Source organism: Taeniopygia guttata, chromosome 2 (assembly GCF_048771995.1).
Source record: "Taeniopygia guttata chromosome 2, bTaeGut7.mat, whole genome shotgun sequence".
NCBI lineage: Eukaryota > Metazoa > Chordata > Aves > Passeriformes > Estrildidae > Taeniopygia > Taeniopygia guttata.
Genome location: NC_133026.1, coordinates 82,103,975 through 82,131,170, shown reverse-complemented (window position 1 = coordinate 82,131,170; position 27,196 = coordinate 82,103,975). Strand labels below are relative to the sequence as shown.

The 27,196-nt window shown below is 35.2% G+C and overlaps 1 protein-coding gene across 1 annotated transcript in view; it reads right to left on the bottom strand.

Annotated features, from left to right (window-relative positions):
* ABCA13 (ATP binding cassette subfamily A member 13) overlaps positions 1-27,196 on the bottom strand; it is a 139,559-nt gene that overhangs the window by 47,826 nt on the left and 64,537 nt on the right. Inside the window, exons 24-33 of the mRNA XM_072924352.1 lie at positions 26,287-26,533; positions 25,232-25,321; positions 24,577-24,649; positions 22,905-23,023; positions 21,866-21,953; positions 15,540-15,648; positions 8,109-8,163; positions 7,303-7,480; positions 4,607-4,722; positions 65-221 (exon numbers count right to left, since the gene is read on the bottom strand). Of these exons, the coding sequence (XP_072780453.1) occupies positions 65-221; positions 4,607-4,722; positions 7,303-7,480; positions 8,109-8,163; positions 15,540-15,648; positions 21,866-21,953; positions 22,905-23,023; positions 24,577-24,649; positions 25,232-25,321; positions 26,287-26,533 (1,232 nt within the window). The remainder of the gene's footprint in view (positions 1-64; positions 222-4,606; positions 4,723-7,302; positions 7,481-8,108; positions 8,164-15,539; positions 15,649-21,865; positions 21,954-22,904; positions 23,024-24,576; positions 24,650-25,231; positions 25,322-26,286; positions 26,534-27,196) is intronic.

Below are 27,196 nucleotides of genomic sequence, written 5' to 3'. Positions count from 1 at the left end.
ATGCATAGATATGTATGTATACATCTCAGTTATGAAAAAGGTAAACCAAAGATTTTATACTGACCTGCACTTTGGAAATTATAGCTAACAAGCGAGGTAAGAGAGTCACCAGCATGGTACATAGGCCAAACACAAAATTTAAGGAGATGTAGGAAATAAAAGCTACATCTGAACTTGAGAAGAATCTGGATACAAGATACATCCAAGGTAGAGTTGCATATCTGAAAGTTTAAAGAAACAAAACTGTCAAAAAAAAGTTATGCTTTTGACCCCAAAAAAGTCAGTTATCACACTAGAAAAAAACCCACAATTATTGTTCCTTATTTCTAAGACAGGCAAACAACTCTTCAGAAGGAGTGATTTAAAAAAGGAACAAATTTGGGATACATAGTCTTTAAAAAATTTGCTTATACTTCATAGATGTACACATATCTACTGCCACATTTTGTGCAGATAAAATCCATTTTTGCATATATCAGCTGCAGATATTTACTTTGACTGTTCCAGATAGCTCGCAATCCTGATTTCTGAATGATTGCAAATCCATGCACCTTAGCAAGCCTCTTACACAGATATAGAATTAAAATCAAATATTTGAAGCTTAAATCATGGATGCTGAGCAGTTATCTTTTCTGACAGGCTTTCATAGAAAGAAAGAAAAAAAAAAAAACAAGTAAGAAGGAGGTAGTGAGCAAACAAAGAGAAGAAAAATAAGTAAAAAACCAATAATTTTCAAACTGAAACTAGTATTTGTACTGGTGATATGTGAGAATTGAAAAATCCTACAGACCATGTTATTACCTTAACCAGGCTGTCAGTAGAGTAATAGCTGTCAAAAATGGGTGCATAACACTATGAGGATAAAACAGGATGTCCATGGCTACACCATCTTCAATGAGAATTTTTAAAGGAAGGAGGAAGGCACCTCCATTATGAAAAATCAAAGGATGCCTATCCAGAGTGGAGCATGTACATGTTTTTTATTTATGAAGAGATGTTTATAAAGATTAAAACAAGGCCCAGGTAATCAGAGCATGCATGCAATGTAAAGAAAACTTATTTTCCATTCAACATAATACAAGATATATCTATGAAACAAGCAGTATATAGACTGCAGGAGCATATGTATCAGCACACAGAATTGCACAACAATAAGTATATATGCAGTGTATATATAAACACTTCCTATATAATTTTAATATGTATAACTGGTTTAATAGTGAGCTCAATGCAAGAGCAACTAGCCAAAAATCTGTGAATTCCCTTCTTCATTGCCTTAAAGTGTAGTTTAGATTGCTAAACTAAGTCATAAAAGTCATTTTACTAAATGACTTTAGAATACTAAACTAAGTCATTTTTTTTGAATTCGGTATTCTGTACTTTATAGATTGATCTTTTGCATTGAAGAATGCCAAAATCCTTTACCTTAAAAAACAAACTTGCAAACCCTGCTGGGAAGTAATAATAATGTTATCTTTGGTGTACAGGAGGGTAAAGGTTAATGACTCAATGTTTGGATCTCAAATGAAATTCTAAGTATTCAAGATCCCACTATACTTTTCAGCATCCTTTTGCCAGTCTTAATCACACAATCTTTTCTTCCTTTGATGCACATACCAAAATCACTGTTCTCAGAATAACAATATCATAAATACAAGTCCATCCTTGGAAACAGCTCAGGAAAGATACATGATTTAGAGTGCTGTTGCTCTTCTGTAAATGAAAGCAAAATTTGATTTTTTTTTTTTTTTGCTTATAACTGCTAAGAAATAAGTAAGACTTTCAGAATCCTAAAGTTATACAATGTTCAAATACAGCCTTTAAATTGTGGCCTGTCTCACCTACATTTCTATCCTCTTTCTCTTCCTTCAGCTCCAGTTTTAATTTAGTATTTTCTAAGTATAAAAGACAGAACATTTTGGACAAAACTGCTTAAGCATTTAGACTAGAAAACACCTCTGCAATCATCTAAAAGAGAAAAAGATGTAGTTTAGTTATATTTTTAAAGGAAATAACTTTTAAAATAGCGTACTAAGAAATTTGACTACTTTTTCGAACACGCCCTCTTTAATTTTGTGTAAAACTAGGCTATTTTTATCTTTGTTCTAGAGCTGAAAATCTGCACAAGTGTACCCTGAAGAGAACATCTTTAAAGGATAAAAATGCAGATGATGATGGCATTCAGATGAATGAGGATTATATGCATAGTACTGGGGAAAAATAAAATGGCCACAATAGGCTTCATCACACTTACAGTGTAGTTAGGCTGAATATAGTGTAGATTAAGAAAAGTGGAAACTCTGAAGTTTGTCAATGTCCTTGAGACATGTTAAATTTACAGACAGCTATTGGATCTTTAATATATGTTAATACACATTGAATACATAGATTTCCTTGTTAAAAAACCACTGCAACATCTGTTATGTCAGCCAAGGCTGAACGGAACAGGAGGCATTATATTGAGCTGATTAAGCTGCATCTGCAGTAAACAACATAAGACCCTTTTTTGTTCAATGACTTTTTTTCTTGAGATACTCAAAGTTTAGCTCAACCTTTTGGTTAAAACAATGCCAGCATAACTGGCACTTGATAGTACACTGTGGGCAGGATCAAAGCCCATAGCACGCTAGAAAAACCCTGTCTTGACTTCAGTAGACATGCAGGTTTGTACTGTGTGCTTCAGCTGCTGCTTGGCTAAGGTTTCTGTAGAAGCTTAAGCCTCGCTAATTTGACAGCAATTGGATCACAAGAAGGATTCAGTGGTTGTAAAGCTAAAAAAGAAAGGTGTGAGATTTCATAGTGTGAAATCTTTGCTCTAAGACTGGTTAGAATTTGTGCCTTTAACTTAAAGGAATGACTTGATGGAAGTGCAGAAGAAAAGAAGTGAGGATGGTACCCAAGAAAGATACAGAGAGGAGGAAATTATGAATTTTGGATGTTTCATATAAGTTATTTACAAAATCCTAGCATCATGACCTCCACAATATTTCATACTAGTTTGGCTATTCACATTCAGGAAAGAGGAGCTCAAACTGGAATTATAAAGAAAAATGATAAATAGAATTATGCAAAGAATTTGGAAGGTTTTACAAGAAAGGACTTGGCATGTTCTGACTTTCAAAATGCATTTGATGAAGAACAATTCTGAAGTATGGTTCTGAATAAACTTAGGCTAGAATTTACAAGAAAAGATCCAGCTTAGAGGATTCCTAAACAGTTTCCAAAAAATGAGTTGCTGGAGGCACGAAACCTTAATAACAGTTTTCAAGGTGCAATAGAGTAAATTGGTTTTTTGAAGGGCTTATCTGAGACTTTTCCTGGAATAGAACATGTCCTGGTCTTGTAGAAGGTCCTTTATTCTTTCCTTCTTTACCATTGTCTCATGAAGCACCTATATTTAATTATCTAAACATCTCTCATGTGAGATACGCACTCTCCCCTACAAGGGTAGCAACAATTAGTTGCTTGAAATAAGTAATAAGCTTCTCAGATGCTTTTTCCTTTAACAATTCATCTTCAGCATTTCTAACATCAACTTAGACTGCACATGGGAAGAGTTATGAATCCCAGTAGGAGTTGAGTCCCAGTATGTTTCAACAGACCTGGGGCTTCTCTCTTTATATAAATAAATAACTTTAAAGTCAAACTCTGTTAAAAATCTTACCCTGAAATCATGGTGTATTACAGAAGTTGTACATGTACAGCAAAACAACTTTAATTCTGCCCCTCAAGTGACACAACAGAACACACTATTGATATGATTGATCCCAGGGCTGAACAGACTTACTTTTATAGAGATATCAATCCTTTGTTGAACCAGTTATTTTAACCTTCTATTACAGGATTGCTTTTTGGGTTTTTTTTTTTGGTTTTTTTTTTGTTCTGTTGTTTATTTATTTCATTGTTTTTGGTTTTTTTTTTTTCATTTCACCATTTTCAATGGTTGTTTGGGGGTTTTTTTGTTTGGTTGGTTGTTTTTTTTGTTGTTGTTGTTGGTTTTGGTTTTTGTGGTTTTTGGTGTTTTGGGTTTTTTTTGGTTGTGGTTTTTGTTGCTGTTGTTTTTCATGTGAAATTAAGAGAGTAGCTTGGTAGAACTTTCTTCTCTCACAGTACTATTAGGAGACAAATCTCCATCCACTTGAGTACTTCATATTGGACAGATTTCTCATTGGAAATATAAACTCCTGAAGCTATGTTGAATTACAGAAAATAGTTAGGGCTGGAATAAAAGCTGTTTCTTACCTTCTTGATGATATTCTGCACAGCTAAGCACTGAAATTCTGACCTATGTTAATATTCCCTCATTTTCCAGAAGATAACATACAATCAATTTCTAACAGTAAACTACTGTTATACAGGCTGAGTATCTTCTGAGATGTTTGCACTCCTTTTTAAAAAAAAGAATGTGTGAGTAAATCTCCCTCCATTTTTTGTGTTTAATTTTCAAATGCACGTTTCAGCCTGTTTTCTCACTATGCTTTGCTGAATCATAATTGCTTACAAAGACAGAAAACCATGCATACAGCAGCAGGTGCAAACTACACCTAAAGATTTATATTTGTTTCTTGGAAGTTGTAATTCCATAGTAGCATTTCCAATCACATACCCAAAGAGTATCAGCAGGAGAACAGTGGCTGCCAAGTTCTTTCGGAAAGTGAAGGCTGATAGCTGGAAGGCACTAATAACACCAACACACAGGGTGACTGGAACCATGTAAAACAGCTAGAAACAGAAGGAAAAAAACATTGACCGGGTGAGCATCTCTTACTGGTCTTACCTGGATTGCATAGAGGGGTTTTACAAATTAACTTCTCCATACTTTCAATACAAATATACTATAAGTTAAGAGGAAATAGGCAGAAGAGCTTGGAGATTTGATAGTCTGCACACACTATGAAACTTCCCCCTACAGATGAAACAACCTGACAAGATAAAATCTGACTACAGACTACCCCCTTAATCCTATTTTTATTGACCTTTCCAATACATCCATTTAACAAGCTAACTCTTCCAGATAATGAGTCCGTGTGGGGCTATTGCTCCAAAACATCAAATTACACTGTGAATACAGAGGTTTGGTTTCAGAAACAGCCAGCAGTTTCTCTGGTTGGTGCTGCATTCATGTAGGAGAATAAAAATGATGCAATTTTAAAATAGATTTTAATGAAGGACCATGTGTGCTGATGACACAAATTACATTTTTTATTTGGAATGGTGAAAATATGTAAAAGCATTACAGCCATTGGGCAACAGGGAAAGCAGTTTTTCTCTTTAGTCTCTTGACATAATGGCAAGCAATATTTAGGGGTCATAAGGTGGGATTGGTACAGGAGATTCATATCCAAGTATTCAATAGAGAGGGGTTCTGCTTGCAAATAGCAATGTCAGAATGTGAAGACCTGTGCTCAGCTCCATTTTCAGTGTCTGCCTGCTCTGTGCATTGAACCTGAGCTCACTAGGGCACTGACTGACTGCCTCCAGTTCTGCTTATGTAATATTTAGCTTTATAGCTTTAACCTAATAGAACTGAGATTCTGAGATACAACTGCAATAGAGGCAACAAATCAAGGTCTAGCTAAATATTCAATGTAGAAGAACAACATACTGTTAAAATTGGACTTTCATACTGAAGTACAGGGAAAACCTGTTCCAAATCAAACCAGAGGCCCTCATGTCTTTGCTACTGGGAAATATATATTTTTTTTAAGAGAAGAGCAATGGAGTAAAATGTAGAAGGATGCAATGTTCCCATTCACAGTGTACCTTTTCTTTACCATATACAAGTATCATAACATACCACTGACAGATACATGTTTCAGTTATCCTGAACTTGTTTAAAAAAATTTTAGAGAAGTCACAAAACATTTGAGCCTCAGTATTTTTCAACAGACCTGGGGCTTTTGTCTAGAAATAAATCAATAACTTTAAAATCAAATTCTATTGGAAACCTTACCCTGAAATCATGGTATATTACAGAAGTTGTGCGTGTACAACAAAACAGCTTTAATTTTGCCCCTCTGGTGACACAAGTGTAATCTGAACAAAATTTCTTTATTTCTCTTTCAATTTTCCTAGCATTTACAATTTTTCCATTTGTTGAACTTAGTAATGAAGATAATTCATGCCTATAAATACAGTAAGAACAGCCTGATTCTCATGAGAGCAATTTCATAAATCAAATACTTCTGCAGGCGTAGTAAAGATTCTGCTACCAGTAATACAGGACGCAGCCTGTAATATTTAAAATATGTAGAGGGATTTAAAATTTGACAGTTCATATATTCATGTGTTCAGTGTCCCTAAATGATCTGTAGCACAATTAGCATTTAAAGCAGAGTCTATTCTTTCCCACATCATGATCTATCATGCAGTACTGTGTTGAATTTGTGGGACCATTTTGAGAGATTGGCAGAAAATAATGAGGAGTTGACTTTGCTCACAAGGAGAAACCGAATGATGGACTGTTTTTAACTAAGCCTTCTTATCTGAAGCAGCAGCAAAAAGAAATACCAAGATTGACTGGCCAAGCAAATAATATTTGGAAAAATGTGCTCTTACCTCAAGATTGCTCAAGTGTAAAAATTCTGATTTCAAGCATGGATGGGTAAAGATCTAATGTTTCAGAATTAGAAACATTTTATTTTCTAAATGAAAACAGAGTGTTCCAAAAAATTTCTGTTCCTGACCAGGGTGTCATACAATCTAACCTAAATGTTGGAAAGGACCTTAAGAACATCAGGTCCAACCATTAATCCACCACTAAAGCATGTCCCTCAGTGCCATATATATATGGGTTTTAAATACCTCCAGTGATGGTGGCTCCACCACTTCTTTGAGCTGCCTCTTCCAGTGACACAAATAAAAGGTACCAATCATAAGTATCATATTATCCACAACAACTCATAACATAATTGCCCCTAAAGTAGCTGACTACTATTTTCAGTTTTCTCCACTAATTTTTAAGGTTTTGCCAGTGCATGGCAAAATTCAAAGCATAGAAATTCCTGTTGATGTGTGGAAGATTCTTTCTGTCTAGGCTGATTAGCTAACTTTCTTTTCATTGTAAAATAGCTAAAGCTAGCAAATAATTTACAATTCAACTTTGGGAAGAAAGGAACACAATCCCCATCCTGCATTCAAGTAGGAATGGTGACTTAATGCTTGTTAGCATGTCAGCCAAGAGGTGTCACTGTGCCATTCAAATCTTATTCTTTATCTTGTGACCATATCTCCTTTTGCTCATTTATAAGAAACTAGCCTCAAATGTACACCTGAGCACGTGCTGCCTCACATAATACATACCATATCACAGCAGAAGCTGGCAAGCCAGTAAGTTTTGTAACCCAGGCCTGTGATGTGTTGCAAGCGCTTTGTCCCAGATACTCTGTCTTTCACTATGGCAGTTCCAATGGATGCAGTAAGGATAGAGAAACCCAGCATGATACACAGTGCTACCCCACACTGACGAACATTCTCCATTCTAGGGTAAAAAACAAAATAGTGCAGTGAAAACACAATGGGGAAAACCCCCTCAAATGTTAGCATTTTTCAGGCTAATTTCTCACCAAAACACTAGACATTAGGACCTTAATCCTGATTGCAAACACTGTAGAATCATTGAATGGTTTGGATTGGAAGGGATCTTAAAGATCGTCTAGTTCCAATAGCTTGCAATGAGCAGGGACACAATGTCCCTTCACTGTCAACATCTAATTAAATAGGAACAAAATGTGTTAAGCTACAAAACTATAGGTGAGTTACAGAGCACCACATGTGTCTGAGTTGTAAAGTGAAGCTTATGAAAACATTTCACTTTTACAGAAAACTAAAATTGAAACACAAAATAATTTGAAACAGTTACCCTGTTTAAAACTCTCATGAAACAATCAGCATAAATTCAGTCTTTTTCTTTACAAAATACTGGACCTCTTTTTGGTATAAACAGTGGACTTTACAGACAGGCCTCTCTAAAAAATGCTTCACTCAGTAGAACTGAATTGTGCCTATCAGTTCACAGCATCTATTCCAGGAAACATATATTCTTATTTAATTGATAGTTTCAATTGTTTGCTGATTGTTGCTGTGAAACATTTTAAGAGGTTGCTCACATTTTGTCCTCATCCAACAAGGCTCCTCCATATGGTTGGCTGTAGAGTGTTATCCCTGTGAAAAGAAAAATAAATGAAATATTAAATCTTATTAAGGTCTTCAAGTTCTCGAGTACACAGTTAACACTTGTTACACACATGAATAAAAAGGCAAAATACAGAAGGGGGTCAAATACCAGTCTGCAAAACCAAACACTCTCCCATTGAGTGATTTCCAGAGTCTAGAACCACTGAAAACTAATGAATGAACATAAGTAGTAGTTGCTTTTCTGTGTTCTGAAATTCAGAAATCAGTTCATCAATGCTGTATATTGCTACAGAATCTACATCACAGAAGAGACCAAATATAAAACCTATAGTAGAATTTGTTCATATACGTAATCTTCTGGGGTAAGGTAGATTGCTACTGCAATTTATGCACTTGGTTTAGATTTTAGATTAGATCTTTCAGCAATTTTTAGATTAGATATTTCAGCAATTTTTAGATTTCTGATGTTTTGCTGAGAAAAACTGTTTTGCTAAATTCAGAAAAGAAAAAATATGTCACACCTTTGATTGAAACTATAGAGCTCTACATTAAAAACAAGCCTAGTTTGGGAGACCTAGAAAAATCCTGAGCAGGCAATGAATTCTTAGGCATATTTTGGTTCTTGGTGCAACCAACATGAAGCAATCTAGCAAAATTAACTTTGTAATTGGAAGGTAGTTTATTAACAAAAACTGTGTCTTTTTGCTTCTTTTCAAACAAAAGAAAAATTGTGAGTGGAGGGTGAAGGTGCAAAACATTGTCACTGCAAAATTTGGTGTTCCACTGGACTTGATGCTGTTTGTGACTGATCACTGCAGGTGTGCCTGACAGATGTGCTAGCTGCGTGGAATTCATTTTCTTCACAGTATGGGGGTATGTTTTGGATCTGTACTGGAAAAAAAAATGTAGATAACACAGGGATGTTTGTGCTGCTATTGTTAAGCAGCACTTGGAGCCAAGATATTTTCTGCTCCTCTCCCACTCCACCAGTGAGGAGAATGGGGGTGCACAGGGAGTTGGGAGGGGTCACAGTGGGACAGCTGACCCTAACTGACCAAAAGGACATTCCATACTATATGGCATCCTGTTCAGCATGTAACACAGGGGAAGAAGAGGAATAGGAGGGATGTTTCGAGTGATGATGTTTGCCTTCCTAAGTCAATGTTAGGTATGATGGGGTCCAATCTCTCAGGGATTGGCTGAACACCTTCCTGCCCACAGGAAAGGGTGAATGAAGTCCTTGCTTTGCTTTGCTTGTGTGTGTGGCTTTTTTTCTTTATATTAAACTGCCTTTATCTCAACCCATGTGTTTTATCACTTCTAATATTCTCTCTCACACACCACTGGGGGAGACTGAGGAAGTGGCTGTGTGAGTGGGCCTTAAGATAAACCACAACATCAGAACTATTTAATTAGTGTCTAAATAAATTTATGCCGTTCCAAATTAAAAAAAAAGAAACAAACTTAATCCTAACAGCAATTACAATTTTTCCTGTATCTTTGGGAAAGACATAAATTGCTGGTAGTCTTACATTGACTCTGTGAGGCACCACTTTACTGAATTTGTTAAAGTCCAGCTGTATAAAGACAAAAAATTTTTCATTCTAGTAACCAGTGCAATTTGACTAAGAAAGCATTTATTTTGACTCTTTAATTTTTCATTCCTCATCTTCAAGCCAAAGTAATCTAAACATCACTGAGTCGCTGCATGGTAAAAAGCTGAAAAACAGGATGATGATTAACTCACACACAAAACTTGTACAAGGTAAAGATTTTTCAAATAACAGCTAAATGCAGTACACTGAAGCCCAATGTAGAAAACAAAAGAAAATTCAAGCCTATAACTTTTTGATGTATCTAATAGATACCTTGCTATTTGTAGAAGTCTTTCATGTCATATGCCTTCAGGACTGTTTAAAATTTTCCTTTGTTTTTCTTTTAAAGTATTATTTTTTTTTAATAATTGCTGCTATTTATTCTGAAGCAAATGAGACATATCAAAGAAAATTATTTTTTTTCCACTGGAACCACAGAATTTCCATTTATGTAAAGGAGAAGCAGGATGGCACAAAAAAGTTCAGTTTAGTTCCCATAAATTTTTTCTAGACTTTTCTAATGCTTGAATAAAAGTGGGCATATTAGAAGAAATAATCATAGAATAGGCAGAATTGGAAGGGAACCACCAGGATCATCAGATCCAACTCCTGACCCTACACAGGACATTCCAAGAGTCACACCATGTGCCTGAAAGCAGTGTCTAAACACTTCTTTTAACTCTGTCAGGCTGGTGCTGTGACCCATTCCCTGGAGAGCCTGTTCCAGTGCTCAACCACCCTCTTTTCCTTTAGAATATCCAACATAAACCTTCCCTGGGTCAGCTTCAGGCAATTCCTCAAGTCCTGTCACTGGTCACAGGAGTGAAGGGATTGGTGCCTGCCTCTCCACTTTCCCTTGTGAGCATGCTGAGGACTGCACTGAGGTCTCCCTTCAATTTCCTCTTCTCCAGGCTGAGCAAACCAATGGAATAGTCACAAAAACTAATTACATCTCTTAAGAGTAGTACATATTTTTGACAGTCAATTTCCATTCAAATCATGTAGATGAAACAAAGGATTACATTTTCTTTTAATTTACACTCACAACTGAAACTAAATTTCACAAGGTTGTGGATTACAAGTAAGAAAAGTATGACTGTGCTAAACTAAGTTCAATTGTGTTTAGAATTCAAAATTCTATCACTGCATTAAATGTAATACTTGCCTTTTGTTCAGTATTTTAAGTTTCTTCAATTAGGGGCATGACAATCTCTAAATTTGCTACCTTTTTAGTATAATGATTTCTTCACCTCATTGTCAATAAATAGATGATTTTTAGATAGAGCCAACAAACTGACCAGTAATTCAAAGAGAAAAAAAAAGTCCCCTTGAACTCAAGAAATAAGTTATAAATTACCTTTAAATACCAGAAAAAAAAAAGCAAAAAAAAACCCAACAGAATTAATATATGGTATTTGCTAGTATATATGTTTTTTTATTTAAAAACTCTTCAATGTACTTCTATAACCTATCCCTTCCAACATTTCTTCTAACCACCTAGACCATCTTTTTTACACATATCTGTCCCAATACAGCTGTTAAAATGCTGTAAAATGTACTTATTGATACTTTCTTGCCTTTATATGCCTTTTTACTAAGCAAAGCTGCTATAATGAGGCTCATTAAGTTGAAAACTATCTGCTATGTTTGAGGACTTAAAAACTATAAATGACAGATAAACTAAGTTCTAAATTATAAAGCTCCTATTAAAGCTCCTTCTGATGTTTATGCAAGGATTTTTTCAAGGACTGTACTTGCAAGCCTTGTGTGAACAGCCCTCAGGGCAAATTTTACCATATAAGTATGCACAAGGGAAAAGCAAGCCGGGAAATAACACCAAATATTATATGATTCAGCACTAACTTTCTCTGCTCCTTTCCACAAATTTCTCAGTATAAAAATTATTTCTTCCACATCTGCAGATTGCCATTATAATAATCCCATAAAAAAATAACTTTATTGTCCTAAAATATCCTTGGTCTATGTCTGTCCTTGGCATGCAGTTGGTCATATTATTTTTATAGTGATTATTTGGGCTTTTTTATGGGCAGAGGTGAAAAATTTTAACAGACACCCATTCCAACATTTCCAAAATCATGTAAAAGCAATTCAGGAATGGGAATATATTTTCTCAGCTTTTTTTCAGCTATGAAGCTTCTCTTTCTTAGTTGTTTTGCCTATTGTTAACTACATTTGTTATATATCTTTTTCTTTTTTTTTTCTTAATTTAAAAGCACAGTTGTCATCTCTTGTATTGCTGGATGAAACACTTTGTTTTATACAACTGAGAACAAAGGCATTTTTATCAGTCCTGCAAGCCACATTATTATGGAAAAAAGAGGAAGGATGTAGCCAGAGCTTTACAGTTCAACTATAATTTTCAGGAGTAGCACAACTGGGGCCTAGGCAGGAGAATGTATTTACTTTGAAAATGACACTAGAAGCCCCATGCTACATGCTTAATGTAGAGGTAGTAAACTATTCACTGTACCCTCTTCAGCTTCTCTATGATTTTCCTTTTGTATTCTCCCTTCCAGGTGCAACAGTCCTACTCCTTTCCTTACATTGTTCTTGATTAAACAAATTTTAGATTCTAATTTGTTAAAAAGACATTCCTAACCTAGTGAAATAAATTCTTCATGAAATATTAGAAGGATTGTAACACTTCCTACAATAAAATAGTATACTTTTCCATTCTGGATAGGAAAGCTCACAGGAATAAGGAAACTTGCTGTGAACATTCTGCATCCTGCCCTGCTGCCATTCAGGAGTTGTACAACTCAGGATACCTTTCCCTATACCACCATCTTATTAATGGTCTTCAGTCTGGGCCTTCAAGAGAAAGTACTCTAGATCTTTTATCTTCCATCTGTATTAGTTGATCCTCTGTCAGAAAATAAAGGCATGCACAATTTGACATAACTTTAGAGAGCTGGATGTTTCCATCCTGTACATGATAAAGAACAGAAGACATTGGTAGTCTGGTCGATCCCACCTGGCTGCAACTTTCCATATAAACACACTTCAAAATCTGTGGTTTTTCAGTAAAACTGAGAAAAGTGATATAAACCAAGCAATACTTTTTCGGTATCAGTTGAAGAAATCTAGATGAAAAAAAACCTAAAGGTCTTCAAGCTTGTATGCCATCACTGTAGATTAGTCAGAGCTATCCTTTGGTATATTTTCTGGTTCTGTTCTGTATTTTGGGTGTGTCCCTTGGCACTTCTTTGTTCACTGTCTGTTATGTTAAGCTGAATCTTGCGTGCATAGCTCAGTTTAGATCTGTGCTACTGTTTCTAAATACCATTATTGTGGTAGACTTGAATATAAGACCAATCTAGCTTTCTTTATTCCAGACATTTTATTTCAGATTAAATAAAATATTATGTATAAGAAAAATTGAGGTAGTACATATATATACATATATATATTTGACAACATTTCTATTTATATAAAATGAGAGATTACTATTAACTGAAAATTACAATTTATATTTTATGGAGAATTTCACAGATAGCACCATCATTAATGGTTTCTATTTTAGTTTTCCCCACTAACTAGACATGGTTAAGAAGGCTCCACCCAAAGGCCATTTCACAGCTTCCTTTGTAATAAGGTTTAAAGTTATAATTTGCAAAGCATTCAGGAAACTATACAGCCACTTTCTACAAAATTCAAAGTAAGTTGAAAATTACTCCCTTGATCCCTTCTGTTCTCTTGAAGAATTGAATCTGAAATAAATGAGGATGCTACATGAAAGCTACAATGAATCCCAGTATGAAAGCTTTTTTAAAAAATCAGTGACTTCAGTACAAATCCTAAGATGGGGCAGCTGCATCACAAAAGGCCCTTCTATACTGAGACATTTTTGTCCTTTGAACAATGATGTAAGAACTTTTTTGACCGCTCTACTTTTCAGACAAAGTTATGATAACCCCTCCCCTCCTTTTTTCTTTATATAGCCTTACCCTAAGAGCAATATTATAGTCCTTCTCCTATACTCCAGCATAATAAACACATTCTGACTCAATATTATACAATTAGGTGTGAAAAACAACATTTTTAGTTGATCAACATTTCTATCTTAAGCTTAAGCAAAAAACTTTGCCTTTTAGTTTTTTATTCTTCTTACTTCATTACTGCATTTTTATTTGCTCACAATTGCATTAATTAGTTGTAAGAAAGTAGCATTTCAGAAAAAGAGTAAAAAACATCATTCATATAAGCTTGAATACCAGTCAGAGGTGAAGGGTTTGGACAAAAAATCCAGCATATCTTACTTTGTTGAAGTCTCTTACTAATTTTTTTAACATGTCATTTATTAACATGTTCATTTTCATCATCTACCACTGAATTTATAACCCACTAGAAAACATAATGCATTTGATTTCTTCTACAGTTGAGACAGAAGACTTTTTCCCACGGTGGGATCACAGACTTACATGATGTTGAACGTAGGGGTGAATATCCACATGATAGACGAAGTGACATGTTTTTATACAAGAAGTATTACTGAACTGCTGTTCCAAAAGAGACATCTGTTTCATGTACTACAATAAACTGACGTAAACTGATTGAGGCAATTTCTGTTGCTCAGTCTAGTTACATGCACCTCCAGCTGGGCACACACATTTGCTTCAACAGACACATGACTATTTACATAAAAATTACAAGAAACAAACATTCTAACTTTCCAAGCATCTTCATGGAGAAATTTACCAATAATCCCAAATTGTTAAGAGGCGACGTGAGGAGAAATCTTTCTACTTGCAGAGAAAGTATTTGAAGATCAGGTTACACAATAGCAAAAAGGACAGATTTTTTAATCACTGAATAAATATAATTTCCTGTTGCTGCATGCTGAAGACTTAGTAACTTGGACTGAGAGAACAAAAAGTAATAATCAATTTTTTTCAAAGCTTTTTGAACAGATACAAATCTCCAGGGATATAAACCAGTGCAAGGCAGCATATGTCCTCTATAAACTTGGGTAAACTTTTTTTCCTTTAAACTTTCATACCAAATCATAAGTCTATATTCTCTGTATTCTCACGACTACAGAAAATACTTTAGACAAAAGAAATTAGTCTTCTGCTCAGCTCCTTTTTATCAAAACCTCTCACAAACTTGGACTAGTGCTACTGATCTTCATTGAAAGTTACTGGATCTGTCCTTGTGGGCAAAGCAGGTAGAACTCAGCATGTGGCAGCAGTCGTTTCTTTAGATGTCAGTTTATAAAATTTTTACTTTAACAAATTTTTATAAAGTTCAGAATATATGAAGCAGAGCATTCACAAGCCAGATATATTAATTTCTCTTTTGTTTTGCACAGTAATAAGATATAGTAGCCTTTTCTGTTCCTTGAGTAACAGGATGCTATGAAACATCACATTGCTCTGTGAATTTACAGGCTAATCTGGATTTACCCTGGGTATTTATATAAGGAGATATAGCAAAGTGCCAAAGAAGTTATAAATCCATAGTCTGTTGTGCCTTAGTTGTGGCATTTAAGTAAGCCCTAGCAGAGGTTTCAGAGGGACTAATATCCCAAACCAATTTACACTTACTTATTCCACAGGAATGTCTTTGTAAGGAACTCATATGACATGCTGAGCTTTAAATTCAAATTTTACCTTACTGTGTACTATATTCTCCACAAAAACTTTCTTTGTAATTAAAATTTTCATTTTTAAGTCCTCTGGAGAAATTGAACTCTGAAATCCTATTGTAAACTGAAAAGTTTTCATACTTATAATAGTTTATTTAAAAACTACATTCCAAAACATATGAATAAATACAGACTATTACCATACTGTCTCCAATCCACATTAGAAGGTAAATTCAGCCACAGAATGAAGTTATTGAGTTCATTTAAGTAGGATGGCAGCGAATGGAAACCTTTTTGGTTATACCACACCTGGAAGAAAGAATGGAAATTGTCAATCAAAAATTAGTTCAATCTGCATGCTGATCTGAAAGTTCATATACCTTTAAGAATTGCATGAAGGATATCTAATTCTTTTGTTATGACATTTATTTATACAACAAATTCAACCAGGCAGAACAGAATTGGTTTATTTGCATAAGTCTTTCAAGAATACGCTGCAGTTTTCTCTTGTTGGAGCTGTACACATACATTCATTACTAAATTGAGATTCTCTAATTTAATGGAACACTGTGTCCCCCTTCCTTTACACACGTGGTTGAACAAATAGAGGGATAACAATGTGAAAATAGCAATTACCAGTTTGATCAAAAATACAAAAAGATGAGTAAAACTAATGCTAAAATTGGAAGAATCATTGACATTCCAAAGAGACTTCTTGAAATAATACCTACAAATGACACACAGCATAAAGTATCAGACCAGAATATTCTAGAAAGAGGGGAAAGAAAGAGTCAAGGAGGCACTGTTTACAAGTATGGAGATGTTCCATAGCCAAAGTTCTTCACTTTGCATTATGATTCAGAATCCAGCATCAATGGCTTATTGATCATGGAGGAAATTGATGCAGACAAGACAAGCCAATCTATCTGAGGAACACAGGGAAACAATTCTGTTGTAACATATACTTTATCTATGCAGATTCACCCTAACTTAAGAAGGTACTCTTAATCCACACTTCCACTTGCTAGAACGATTCCTGAGAGTTTGATATGTCCCAATACCAAATATACCAAGGTCTGAGTTTCCTCTGCAGTTAGAAATTTATTCTTATCACCCATTATAGTTAATCATAGTATCTATTTCTCACACCACAGCACCCTTTCTTCTCCCTTTTTTTAAACAGTTGAAAAACCCCTAACCTTTCTGTCTTTGATATTAGCTGTTTGTACCATGCATTTTGTACATTCTAGGTAGGGCAATTCTCATTGTCTTTCTGGATTCTGAATCATAATGCAAGGTGAACAGGATTTAATATACATTTTTATTGCCTTAACACTCCTCTCCTAAAATTCCATAATTTCTAGAATTACCATCTATACAGTTACATCTTAGAAACTTCCCTAAAGATTCTCTTATCTCTCTTTCGATGCTGTTCTCATTTACGTGCAGATAATTCTGCCTTTTTTTTTTTTTCTGATACTATCCAAATATAAATCTTACTTGGACCCTAATTCCAGACTATGACTGTTTTTTCTGACACATTCTACTCTATATTTCCCCCAGAGTAGGCTGCCTAATCTTCTGTTCTGTTTCCCTTTCTTAATCATTTTTTTCTGATTAATTCTCCTTTCTACCTACTTGTTTGAATCTCCACATTTTTGGGAGGTGAGGTTTACTATACTCTGACTCCATTTTATTTCCTCCCATCTATCCTAGATCATGACTCCAAGAACCACTCTGAGGTCCACCATCATTTCTTCTCTGCCTGTCACCCTTCAATTGTCTTCGCCACTAGATCTGTTAGCCATTTTGAAAAAAATTAGCAGCTTTGACCTGCCATTATGCTTGGCCTGCATCACCTTTCACATTTTCTACTGTTCCTTATGTGGTATTCACAGCTTGAAATCTCAACAGCATCATCAAATCATCAAGGCTGGAAGAGACCTTTAACATCATCAAGTCCAACCACTAACCCAGCACTACTACTGTAACTCCTAGAACAATAAACTACATCACCCAACATCAGATCCAAACACTTATAAACAACTCCAGGGATGACTGCACCAACTCCCTGGGAAAACTATTCCAATTCCTGACACCCCTCACAGTGATTTTTTTTTTTTTTTCTAATAGCTAATCTGAGTCTCACCCATTTCAGCTCAAGACAATTTCCTCTTGTTCTCTCTGCAGGCTCAGCAGAAGAGACCAACCACCACCTCACTGCAGCCTTCTTTTAGGGAGCTGTAGAGAGGAATGAAGTCTACCCTGAGCTTCTTGTTCTCAAGACTATACAAACCCAGCTCCCTCAGCCATTTCTCATAAGACATGTGCTCTAGACCCTTCACAAGCCTTGCTGCTCTTCTCTGGATATGCTTCAGCACCTCACAGTGTTATTTTCAAGTGAGGTGCCCAGAACTGAACACAGTACTTGAGGTACAGTCTCACCAATGCTGAATATAAGGTCAAAATCATTGCTCTGGTCCTACTGGCTATGCTATTCTTGATACAGCCCAAGATATCATTACATTGGCTCACATTCAGCTGGTGGTTGACCAGAACCCTCAGGTCCCTTTTCTGCTGAAAATCTCCCAAGCCACTTCTTCACCAACTAGTAGCGCTTCATGGGGCTGCTGGGACACAAGTGCTAGACATAGCATTTCACCTTATAGAACCTCGTGCAGTTGTCCTCAACCCAATGACTGAGTCTGTCCAAGTCTCTCTGAGAAGCCTTCCTACCTTCAAGCAGATCAACACCCTCATACAGCTTAGTGTCATCTGCATATTTACTGCGGGTGCACTCAATCCCCACATCCAGATCATCAACAAGGATGTTAAGTAGGACCAGCCCCAAAACTGAGCCGTGGAGAGCATGGCTTAGTGACCAGCAACGAAGAGGATGTAGCACCACAACTTTCTTGCCCAGGCATACAATCAGATTTTTAGCCATCAAAAAGTCAGCCACCCAAGCCACAAGAGGCCAGTTTTACAACGAGCATGCTGTAGGAGACAGCGTCAAATGCTTTACTGAAGTCTGGACAGACAGCATCCACAACCTTCCCCTCATCTGGTAAGCAAGTCACTTTGTCATAGAAGGTCAGGTGGGTCATGCAGGACCTGCCTTTCATAAATCCACACAGGCTGTGCCTGATCCCCTGGATATCTTCCATGTGTTATGTAATGGCACTCAAATGTCTCAAACTCTTCTGTCCCCACATTTAAAGAAAGAAAGAACAAACCCTAACGTCTTCCCCAAAGTCATGAAATTCCTTTGTTCTGCTCCAGTTCACTTCCCACAGATTATTCCACAAACTAGATCTCCCATTCATTAATCAACAATAGTGGTCTTTAACGAAAGGTAGTGAAAGAAAACCTAGGATTCACAAGGAAAACTGAAAATCTTTGCACTGCAGGACCTCCTATGCAAATAGCAATCAGGGCAAAAAAACAGAAGACGAAGGTTACCTGTCTCTTTTGCAGCCCCATACAACCATCTCTAACTCTATCAGTTTTTGAGTTTTTTGCAGAACAGAATGTTTCACATACATACATACATAATGAAACTCCACTGAAATTGTGTCTCTTGTATTGAAAAAAAAAGGCAATTAAAAAAACAACAAAGCAAAATTCTGACAGCACATCCTCATTTAATTTAAGCAAAGGAAAGGTTGCAAATGTTCAGAGAGCACCTTTGAAATAAAGTAATGCAACCAGTATTCAAATGAATAGCACAATAGAGCATTGTGTGTAATGATATATTTCTGTATCCAACATGTTAATTTGAATTATCCTCCAAGCTGCATTATGTAACTGAATCAAACTGTGAGGAAATAACTAAATAGATATTTAATTTATTATAAACAGGAAAAAGAGACATTTAAGGTTCCTTACTTCACCAGAAGGTATATTTAAGGTCTTTTTTCTAAAGACTTGTTTCTTATTCAAAATTATTAGCAAAGGTAAAATATAAAAAAAAGGAAATGTACTAGCTCTAGCTGAAACATGTTTCATATTTCTTTTGTGCCACACAGGTAATTATTTACAGAGGGCAGGAAAGAGCTGAGGAACAGAGAACTATATCCATCAATAAAACTAATTTTTACTTTATATGCTATCCATAATTAGGAAAATTCTTTCCCAAGGAAAAACACAACCCCTCACTACATCAGACTGAAGTCCTGTGAAGATACGTTTTACATTATTACATGATCTTTTACTTGCCATTAATATTCCAAAATAAAGCTTGATTGACATTTAAGCTAACATAGGGCCTATCAAGAAAAAAGGATGAGAAGAAATGGAGAAATCCCTCATAATTGCTGGACCAGATTCATGATTGATATTAAAGTAGAAAGATGTAATTTTTTCCTCTGGACACTTATACAGTTACTGTACTGTAAAGCCTCAAGACCCACTCTTTGGGATTGAAAAAATGTACTTTTCCGAATGACATGTGAACAGTACAACTTGCTTTTCAGCAGTATTTAAAATTACCACATGTTCTTCCTATATTTCATTATGCTATAAAAACCAGCAACTCTGAAGCTATTATGGAACAATTTTTTTGCCATATTACCAAAGGAAGCCAAAGAATACAATCAAGGATACAGTAAAGAAAATACAAAAATTTGAGAAGTAGTGCTTTTGCTATATAGCACTGATCATCAATGACTGACCATAATCAATGTTTTTAATCAGCCATATTTATCACATCATAGATACAGTCTCTCTTGTATGCACATATACACATTCTTCATGTGCATGCATATACCATGTATGTAGTATGTAGAGCACATTATGATTAGGTACAGTAAAATAGTTACTAAATAAATATTTTTAATTTGAAAAGGAAAAATTGTTGGCTTTTCAAGTACTGAAGAAGAATGCATAAAGATTCAGAAATTTTCTAAAATGAAGTGAATCACACAGTAATTCTCTTCAAATGCAAATTTCTTATTTTCTTTCATACCAGGCTATTTAAATGGCACATTCACTGTCTCATGAACAGACCTGAAAGGTCAAAGTAGAAGTCTGGTCATTAGTTACTGAAAGGTTAATGCAATAACTTGACATTGCATCCCTCGAAAGACATTTCCAGGAGATGCTTTAGCTAACAGAGTGCCCTTTATAAATTTACTCCACTATTTGCTTTGGGTCTGAAATATGAAGCTCACTTACTATGGGTATAACTATAATTTATCCCTGTCCTGATGGCAGGTGGTGCTCTATACCAAACATACTAAAAAAAAAAAAAACGACCACAGAGCAAGCATGTCAAAACAGGAATCTAAAATGATTGAAGATACACAGGAAAAAATGAAAGTCAGAAAAAAAAATATTGCTGAAAACTTTCAGGTTACTCATGAAGGAATGATGGAACTGGAGTTCAAACCTATAAAACACATGGGACTAGAAGACAGATTACAAATGACCAAAATGAAAATCTGTGTATGATCAGATTTGTACTTAAAATAGGGAGATTTCTAACAAATTATATGGGAAAAGCATTAGAAACAGGAAGTGATTTTGAAAAACTAAGTATGAAATTGCATTGAACTGGATTAAATCTGTATTTTTTTCCTAACACTTAGTCTCATAATGGAATTTGGGATGGAGCTTGTTTATGCTGTTCCTTGTTTTCTTTTTTTTTATAAGAGAAAATAAAATCTATATTTACATTAAAAAAATTTAAAGACAGAAGCATCTTTCTTTTGTGCCCTAATCTAGAATCTGAAAAATTCACAGCTTCCTCTTAACAAATCTTGTTTGCCTCAAATACAAAAATAGAGACCTCTCACTGATATGCATTAATGCTTCTCCAAGACTGCTGTTCCTCTATTTGTAATGCATCTGCATTTGAATGGATCCCAAAAATCAATGAAGGATTATTCTAAGCACAACTGCAATAAAGGGCTTTTCCTTAAGGCCTTTTGGTATGCAGTGGAGAGGTAAAGTATCTCCATATTGTGAAAACTTGGGATGAGACCTGGAGGCTAAGAGGCACTTAACAATGCAGGCAATTTTATTTCCCTTGTAACATTTTAAAAAGGATCTTTTGAGAAAATAATAGTATGTTTGTTATGCAGAACGAGTTGTTCCTGGAAGATATCTTTACTCTTAGAGGATGGTGAGAGAAATGAAGCAAAGTAAAGTATCCCTTGTAGGCATGAAAAAGCATCAACAGCAAACCATTACTGTGATGTTCAATGCACTTTGGCCAATTCTGACATCAGCTTTTTGCAGAATACAAACAAAAAGTATTATTTGGCTGACTATCTAAAAACAACTTTTAAACTTAGATTCTAAAATTAGTTCACTGGGGAAAAAAAAGGTATATCATTTTACTCATTTAAAATAGATTACAGGAGGCTACTTCAAGAATTATGAACAGAGTAAGACAATAAGAGATTATTCAAGTGCAGAAATTTCATGTAATGATTTATTATTTACTAAGTGTTTTGATGTATGAATCCTGAAAAAGTAATCAATACATAAATACAGACGTGCACACATACATGCAAACTCTTACCTTAGCCTGAGGCTGATATTTGCTGTTATTCAATTTTTTATCCTGAAGTGCAAATGTTTTTGTCCCTCCAAAAGACCAACCACCATATCTGACAACAAAAATTAAACAAAAAGTTATCTGCCTTAAGCTCTGAAGTTTTCTTGCAAGGGTAAAGTTGAGATAGCTACACTAATGCTTTATTTTTAAACTGAAAGTAAAACTTCACTCCTCACAAACGCCTTCTTTGTTATAAAGAAGGGGAACAATGTAGTTTTTAATCAGGTGAATATTATTGGTTTTTTTCCAGCAAAGGTATTCCCTTAGATACGAATTATTGCTTTCTGAAAGCTGAAATCTTTGAGCAGCAGGAAGAGTTGTAAGTGAGGTATTACTGACTTCAGAAGCATCTTGAACAGCTTTATTTCTTCCTAAACCATTCATATATTAGCTCAAATCTTTCATCCAAAGATGCTTACTTCTATCAAATCAGATGCCCCTTCTTTTCATATATAAGTGGCTAACACTTTCTTCTCCTCGATAAAATCATACATGGTCTAATATTTATTTCCACTTACATTATCAGCAGTGATTGAGTTGTAAAGGCACATAAGCAAATTTCAAAATACAGCAGATAACCTCTGTTGCTGATATCACAGAATATAAAGTATTGCCAGGGGCATACCAGCCCTTTTTACTTCAAAGAAAATATTAATTGGAGCATATCCACCTCTATTTGATTGAGCCTCTGAGGAATGAAAATTGTTCACCTGGTTTAGATATGCATCTCTGAGATGCTGGTATAACACACTACGTGGAAGAAACTCCAGAGTCTGCCTCGAGGAGATCATCATGCAGCTGCTGGAGGAAGTTCTGAGATGTGACCATTGAAGGCCTTTCACATTACCTTGAATCACAGCCTAACTCTACACCTTGATAACAATCACCAAATAAAGACAATGACCCTTTATATTCTCATTGACAAATGTCTATGCTTTGGATCAGGAAGGACTATGGGGTTTATACACAAAGGTTAAGCAAAGGTTAGACATTTTAAGGTCACCTTGTTTTGTTGGAAGACCTCACTAAATACTCTTCCACAGGGAACCCTGAAAGATTATACAAAATATGTCCTTTCTTATTCTTCACATAGGGAGCAGAGGTATTGAAGGTTGGGCACATCTGAAAAAAAGTAAAGCACTTTTTAAAAGCAGTGGCACTACATTTGGCCTTATTTTTAATTCTGATGTAGATTTTACAGCACTTCTTTTAACCTCAATATGCGTTTCCCAGCTTTAAAAGTTTTTTAATAAATTATGAATATTTTTATTTTTATAAGGCAAGTCAAAAGATTGTGCCACCTACACATTAGAAATCTCTTTGATTTATCTTGCAACCCTGTCAGTCAGTTTGTTTTGAAAACATCAAAACCTGTATATAAGCTTAGGAATGTTTACAGCAATGAAAAAGGCAAGACTGCTTTTGATTTGTTTTTCCTGAGAAGAAACACAAAATAGGCATCAGATAAATATGAGATAAAAGCAAAATTCTAATTAATGTTATAAGCTTCTAAAAATCTCATTGATGAGCTGAAGAGAAGAATAAAGGAAGATGTCTTCTAATGATTCATTGGGGCATTCTCACAACCAAAGAAAAGCCGACAGATATTAGACTCAATTATATCAGAAGCTTTACAAAGCACTTTATGCCAATCAAATTAAAAAATTAATGCTTATTTGATGTCTCAAATCTACAGCAAATATAAATTCACTCTCAAAGATTGCTCTTACATAGTTCACAGATAGAAGTTCTGCCTCCACTGTCAAGTGATTTCTTTCAGTTTTCATAGTTAATAAACCTCTCTCTGTGAAAGTTCCCATTTGTATTTTATTCAACCTTCTTGTATTTTAAGTCTCTTTAGTATTAGAGGCAAACTTAATCCTCATCCAGAAGAGTAAAAAATAAGCTTCCTCCTTCCATTTTTCCCAAAACTGTATTGCTATATTTCATATGCAATTCTTATTCTAAATAATTATATCTTTATAAACAAAATAAACTTTTTTGCTAGGCTATTCCCTTTTGGGGAAATACATTTGTCACCCTCAGACACAGTTTCATATTTTTGTTTATTACTCAACTCAGAGCAAGTCAGCAGGAAAAATAATTCATCAAAAAGGTCAGAAATTCTTTACGTTTTTCAAAATCAATCATTTCTTGAAGTCTGTTGTATTTTGAAATCCAAAATCCAAACCAAAAGCAAACTCCAGCAATTAAATCTCATTTATGTGTAAACTCCCTGATGGGTTCTATCAGCTAGGTTCACACACCCTTCCCTTTGAAAGTAGGTAGTCTTCCAGATGTCATGGAAGTGTCATGTTTTAACCTTGTTTTACATGGACCTGTTTTTTAATCAGAGTCCTAGAACATATTTAAAGTAAGTTGCATCTGCTGAAAACAGTTCAGCTGTCTCTGATCCTGTTATCTCAGATCAATCTATAGTCATTTCTAGTGCACATATGTATATAAACATATATTTATACACATATAAACAAGAAAATTGTGTACCATTTCATTGGGTAAAACAGAAGTAAATCTCCAATCATAACAAAGTCGGACCTTTAAGGATTTATTTCCTCATCACTTTCAGCAGCCTTTCAAAAATAACAGCCAAGGAATTAGAAGTAATGTGCACCCATACATTTTTTACATACATAAGTAAATAAAAAAATACATACCTCCTGTTCAGACATACATTTACATGAATCCTGAGGTGACATAGATTCTGTCTGCCAGCATGAATTATTTTTTCTAATGGGAATAAACATAATAAAAATTATAACTAGGAAATGAAAGGAATATGTCATTTAACAGAAGAAATCCAGAGAGTGATGAGCAGATCTGGCATGCTAACACCTCCTTAGCATTTGTTCACAGCAGCAGCTGTGTCTAGAGTGATACAAATTTTAGCCACTTTTATCAAAGTTGATTTATTAAAAATATTTATATGCATCAAATGAGCTTCATGTCTCATATTTGCAGCAATTATTAAAGCATTGTCAGCACTTCATTCCTGAATTTGGAAATCTAGAATGCTTCCTAACAAATATTTTATTTATTGTCTATTCATCCTTCATATGGACACCAAGCTTGATCAAAATCATCCTGAAATTAATCGGAAAGCTGCCACTGACTTTTAAGATGTATGGATCAGACCTTTAACAGTAAAGCCTACTTTGTTCTTCACCTGGATGCCAGCTCCTTTATCAGAAATGATTTGTCACTAACTCCGTGCTGCCAAAAAAAGGCTAAGATAATCCATTACACAGAAATAACAAAAAATGAAATGTTCAATATTTAAATTAAGGAAATAGTTACATTCGTTACAATTACCCATGTTGTGAATGCATGCATCTGTGGTCCCAGTCAGAGAAATATCCCAGTAGAACCTGAGAAAGTTTTCCTAGGTTACCATCTTCAGTGCTGTTTAGATGGCCATAGGGGTATAAGGAGTGAAGGGGAAAGAAAAATAAAAAAGAAAAGAAATAAAGACATGTTAATATGTCAAGTTCTATTAACCTTCAGTCTCAAATTCCTATGTATTTTCCAAGAAATTAAAGGCCAATAAAATCTATGCATAGGAAACATACCAAAATAATCTCATTTCAAAAAACCCTATGTGAACATGTAAAGAAAATTCATTACAATTATGGCTAAACAAATCTCAACTTTTACCCATAGACATCCTTCTACTTATAATCATGCATTTCTAGCGGTTGCCATTGCTAAAGTGCTTTTATGGTTATAAAACAAATTTATATTATATTTATAAATTCAAACCACATCTTGCTATGTTCATCTGTATATTTGCACAGTAGAGAAAGTGACTTACATGTGTTATTAGCACTGTATATAGATTAACTCTATAGATACTGCACATTAAAAATAAATAAATAAATAAATAAATAAATGATCTAGTTGGTTTCAAAGCTGAACATATAGAAATTAGGTTGAGTAAGAAGAGCAACCAGGCTTTGAAAATACTGTGCAGCATTTTCAAACCCAAGAATTGTTTTGAGAAAATAACTTCCTGCCTAAACAATTTTTTAAAATGAAGCATGCAAAGGCTCGTTCAAATATGCTTGTTCAATACACTCATTCATTTACATATAAATGGTTATGGCTGGTATTGATTTGAGTTCAATCTTCTCCAAAATCTTTGCCCTTTCCTCCAGAAAATCCTTCACACAAAGCCTTTCTAATTTTATCTTTACCTTATAATAATCTGTAAAAGGGTACTAAACATCTGAAAAAAAAACCCCACATAACTATTCTAAAGAGTAAGCTATCCATTCTTTCTAGAATACAGGAAGGTCTTTACAATAGGAGAACTCAAGGTTAAAGATCCCAGAACCCTGGATATTGATGATGATGCATGAGCCCTTTACCTAAAGAAGGACTCTGTGTTGTCGTAAAGTCTTGGTGTCAGCTTGAGAGAAGGATAATCAATCGCCAGCGGCTTCACACTAAACAAGGCCATTGCCAGTGCAACAAAGAGGATGGGCAGCAGCACATTTGACAGGCTTCCTCTCCAGTCTCGCCTTGTATGGTGAAACCTCTTCATCAGAAGGGCAACAATCTGTGTGAGAACAAGGTGGGCTCCACGCACACTCGAGGCTCCCGCAAGTGAAATATCTGAGACAAAGAGACCAACACTTTGACAAACACTACAAACCAAACTGAACTTTCACATGCTATTTTGTCAAATATAGAACATAACAGTCTTTTAGCTCTAATAAAATCAAACTACATAAACCTAGCATGCTCTCCTGAATTGAAAAGTATAGCCCCATTCCACATCGCTTCCAAGTACAATCAATTAACAAATTACCTCTTCCTGGGAGGGAAAACAGATATTCTGTTAACACATCTCTTCAGGTTCCCATGCACAGCTAATGGCTTACTGAATACTATTTTCCCTAGGTATTTCTTATGGTCCTACGCTTGGTTTGTCCTATGGTTTGTCCCTTCCTTGTGCAGTGCCACCTTTGTTCCTGGACAAATTACTCTGATAAACATGGCCTGTATTCACACTAATGTCTTGATCTACCTTGACTGGAATCAGCAGCAACTTCTCCACAGAAATTTCAATGGATCCTCTTCAGAGCATCACAGTTGCTAGGCACATTGATTCTCATAAAAGCATTCCATTCATTTCCCTGCTCATATGGGACTGATAAAATTTTCATATTTGTTAGTCAATTCAGTTTTCAGAGCTCATGGGCTGTCCTTCAGATTCACATGGGAAGGTGTCCACAGCTTATTGACATCTCACAAATCAATTGGTTTCCAGATAGA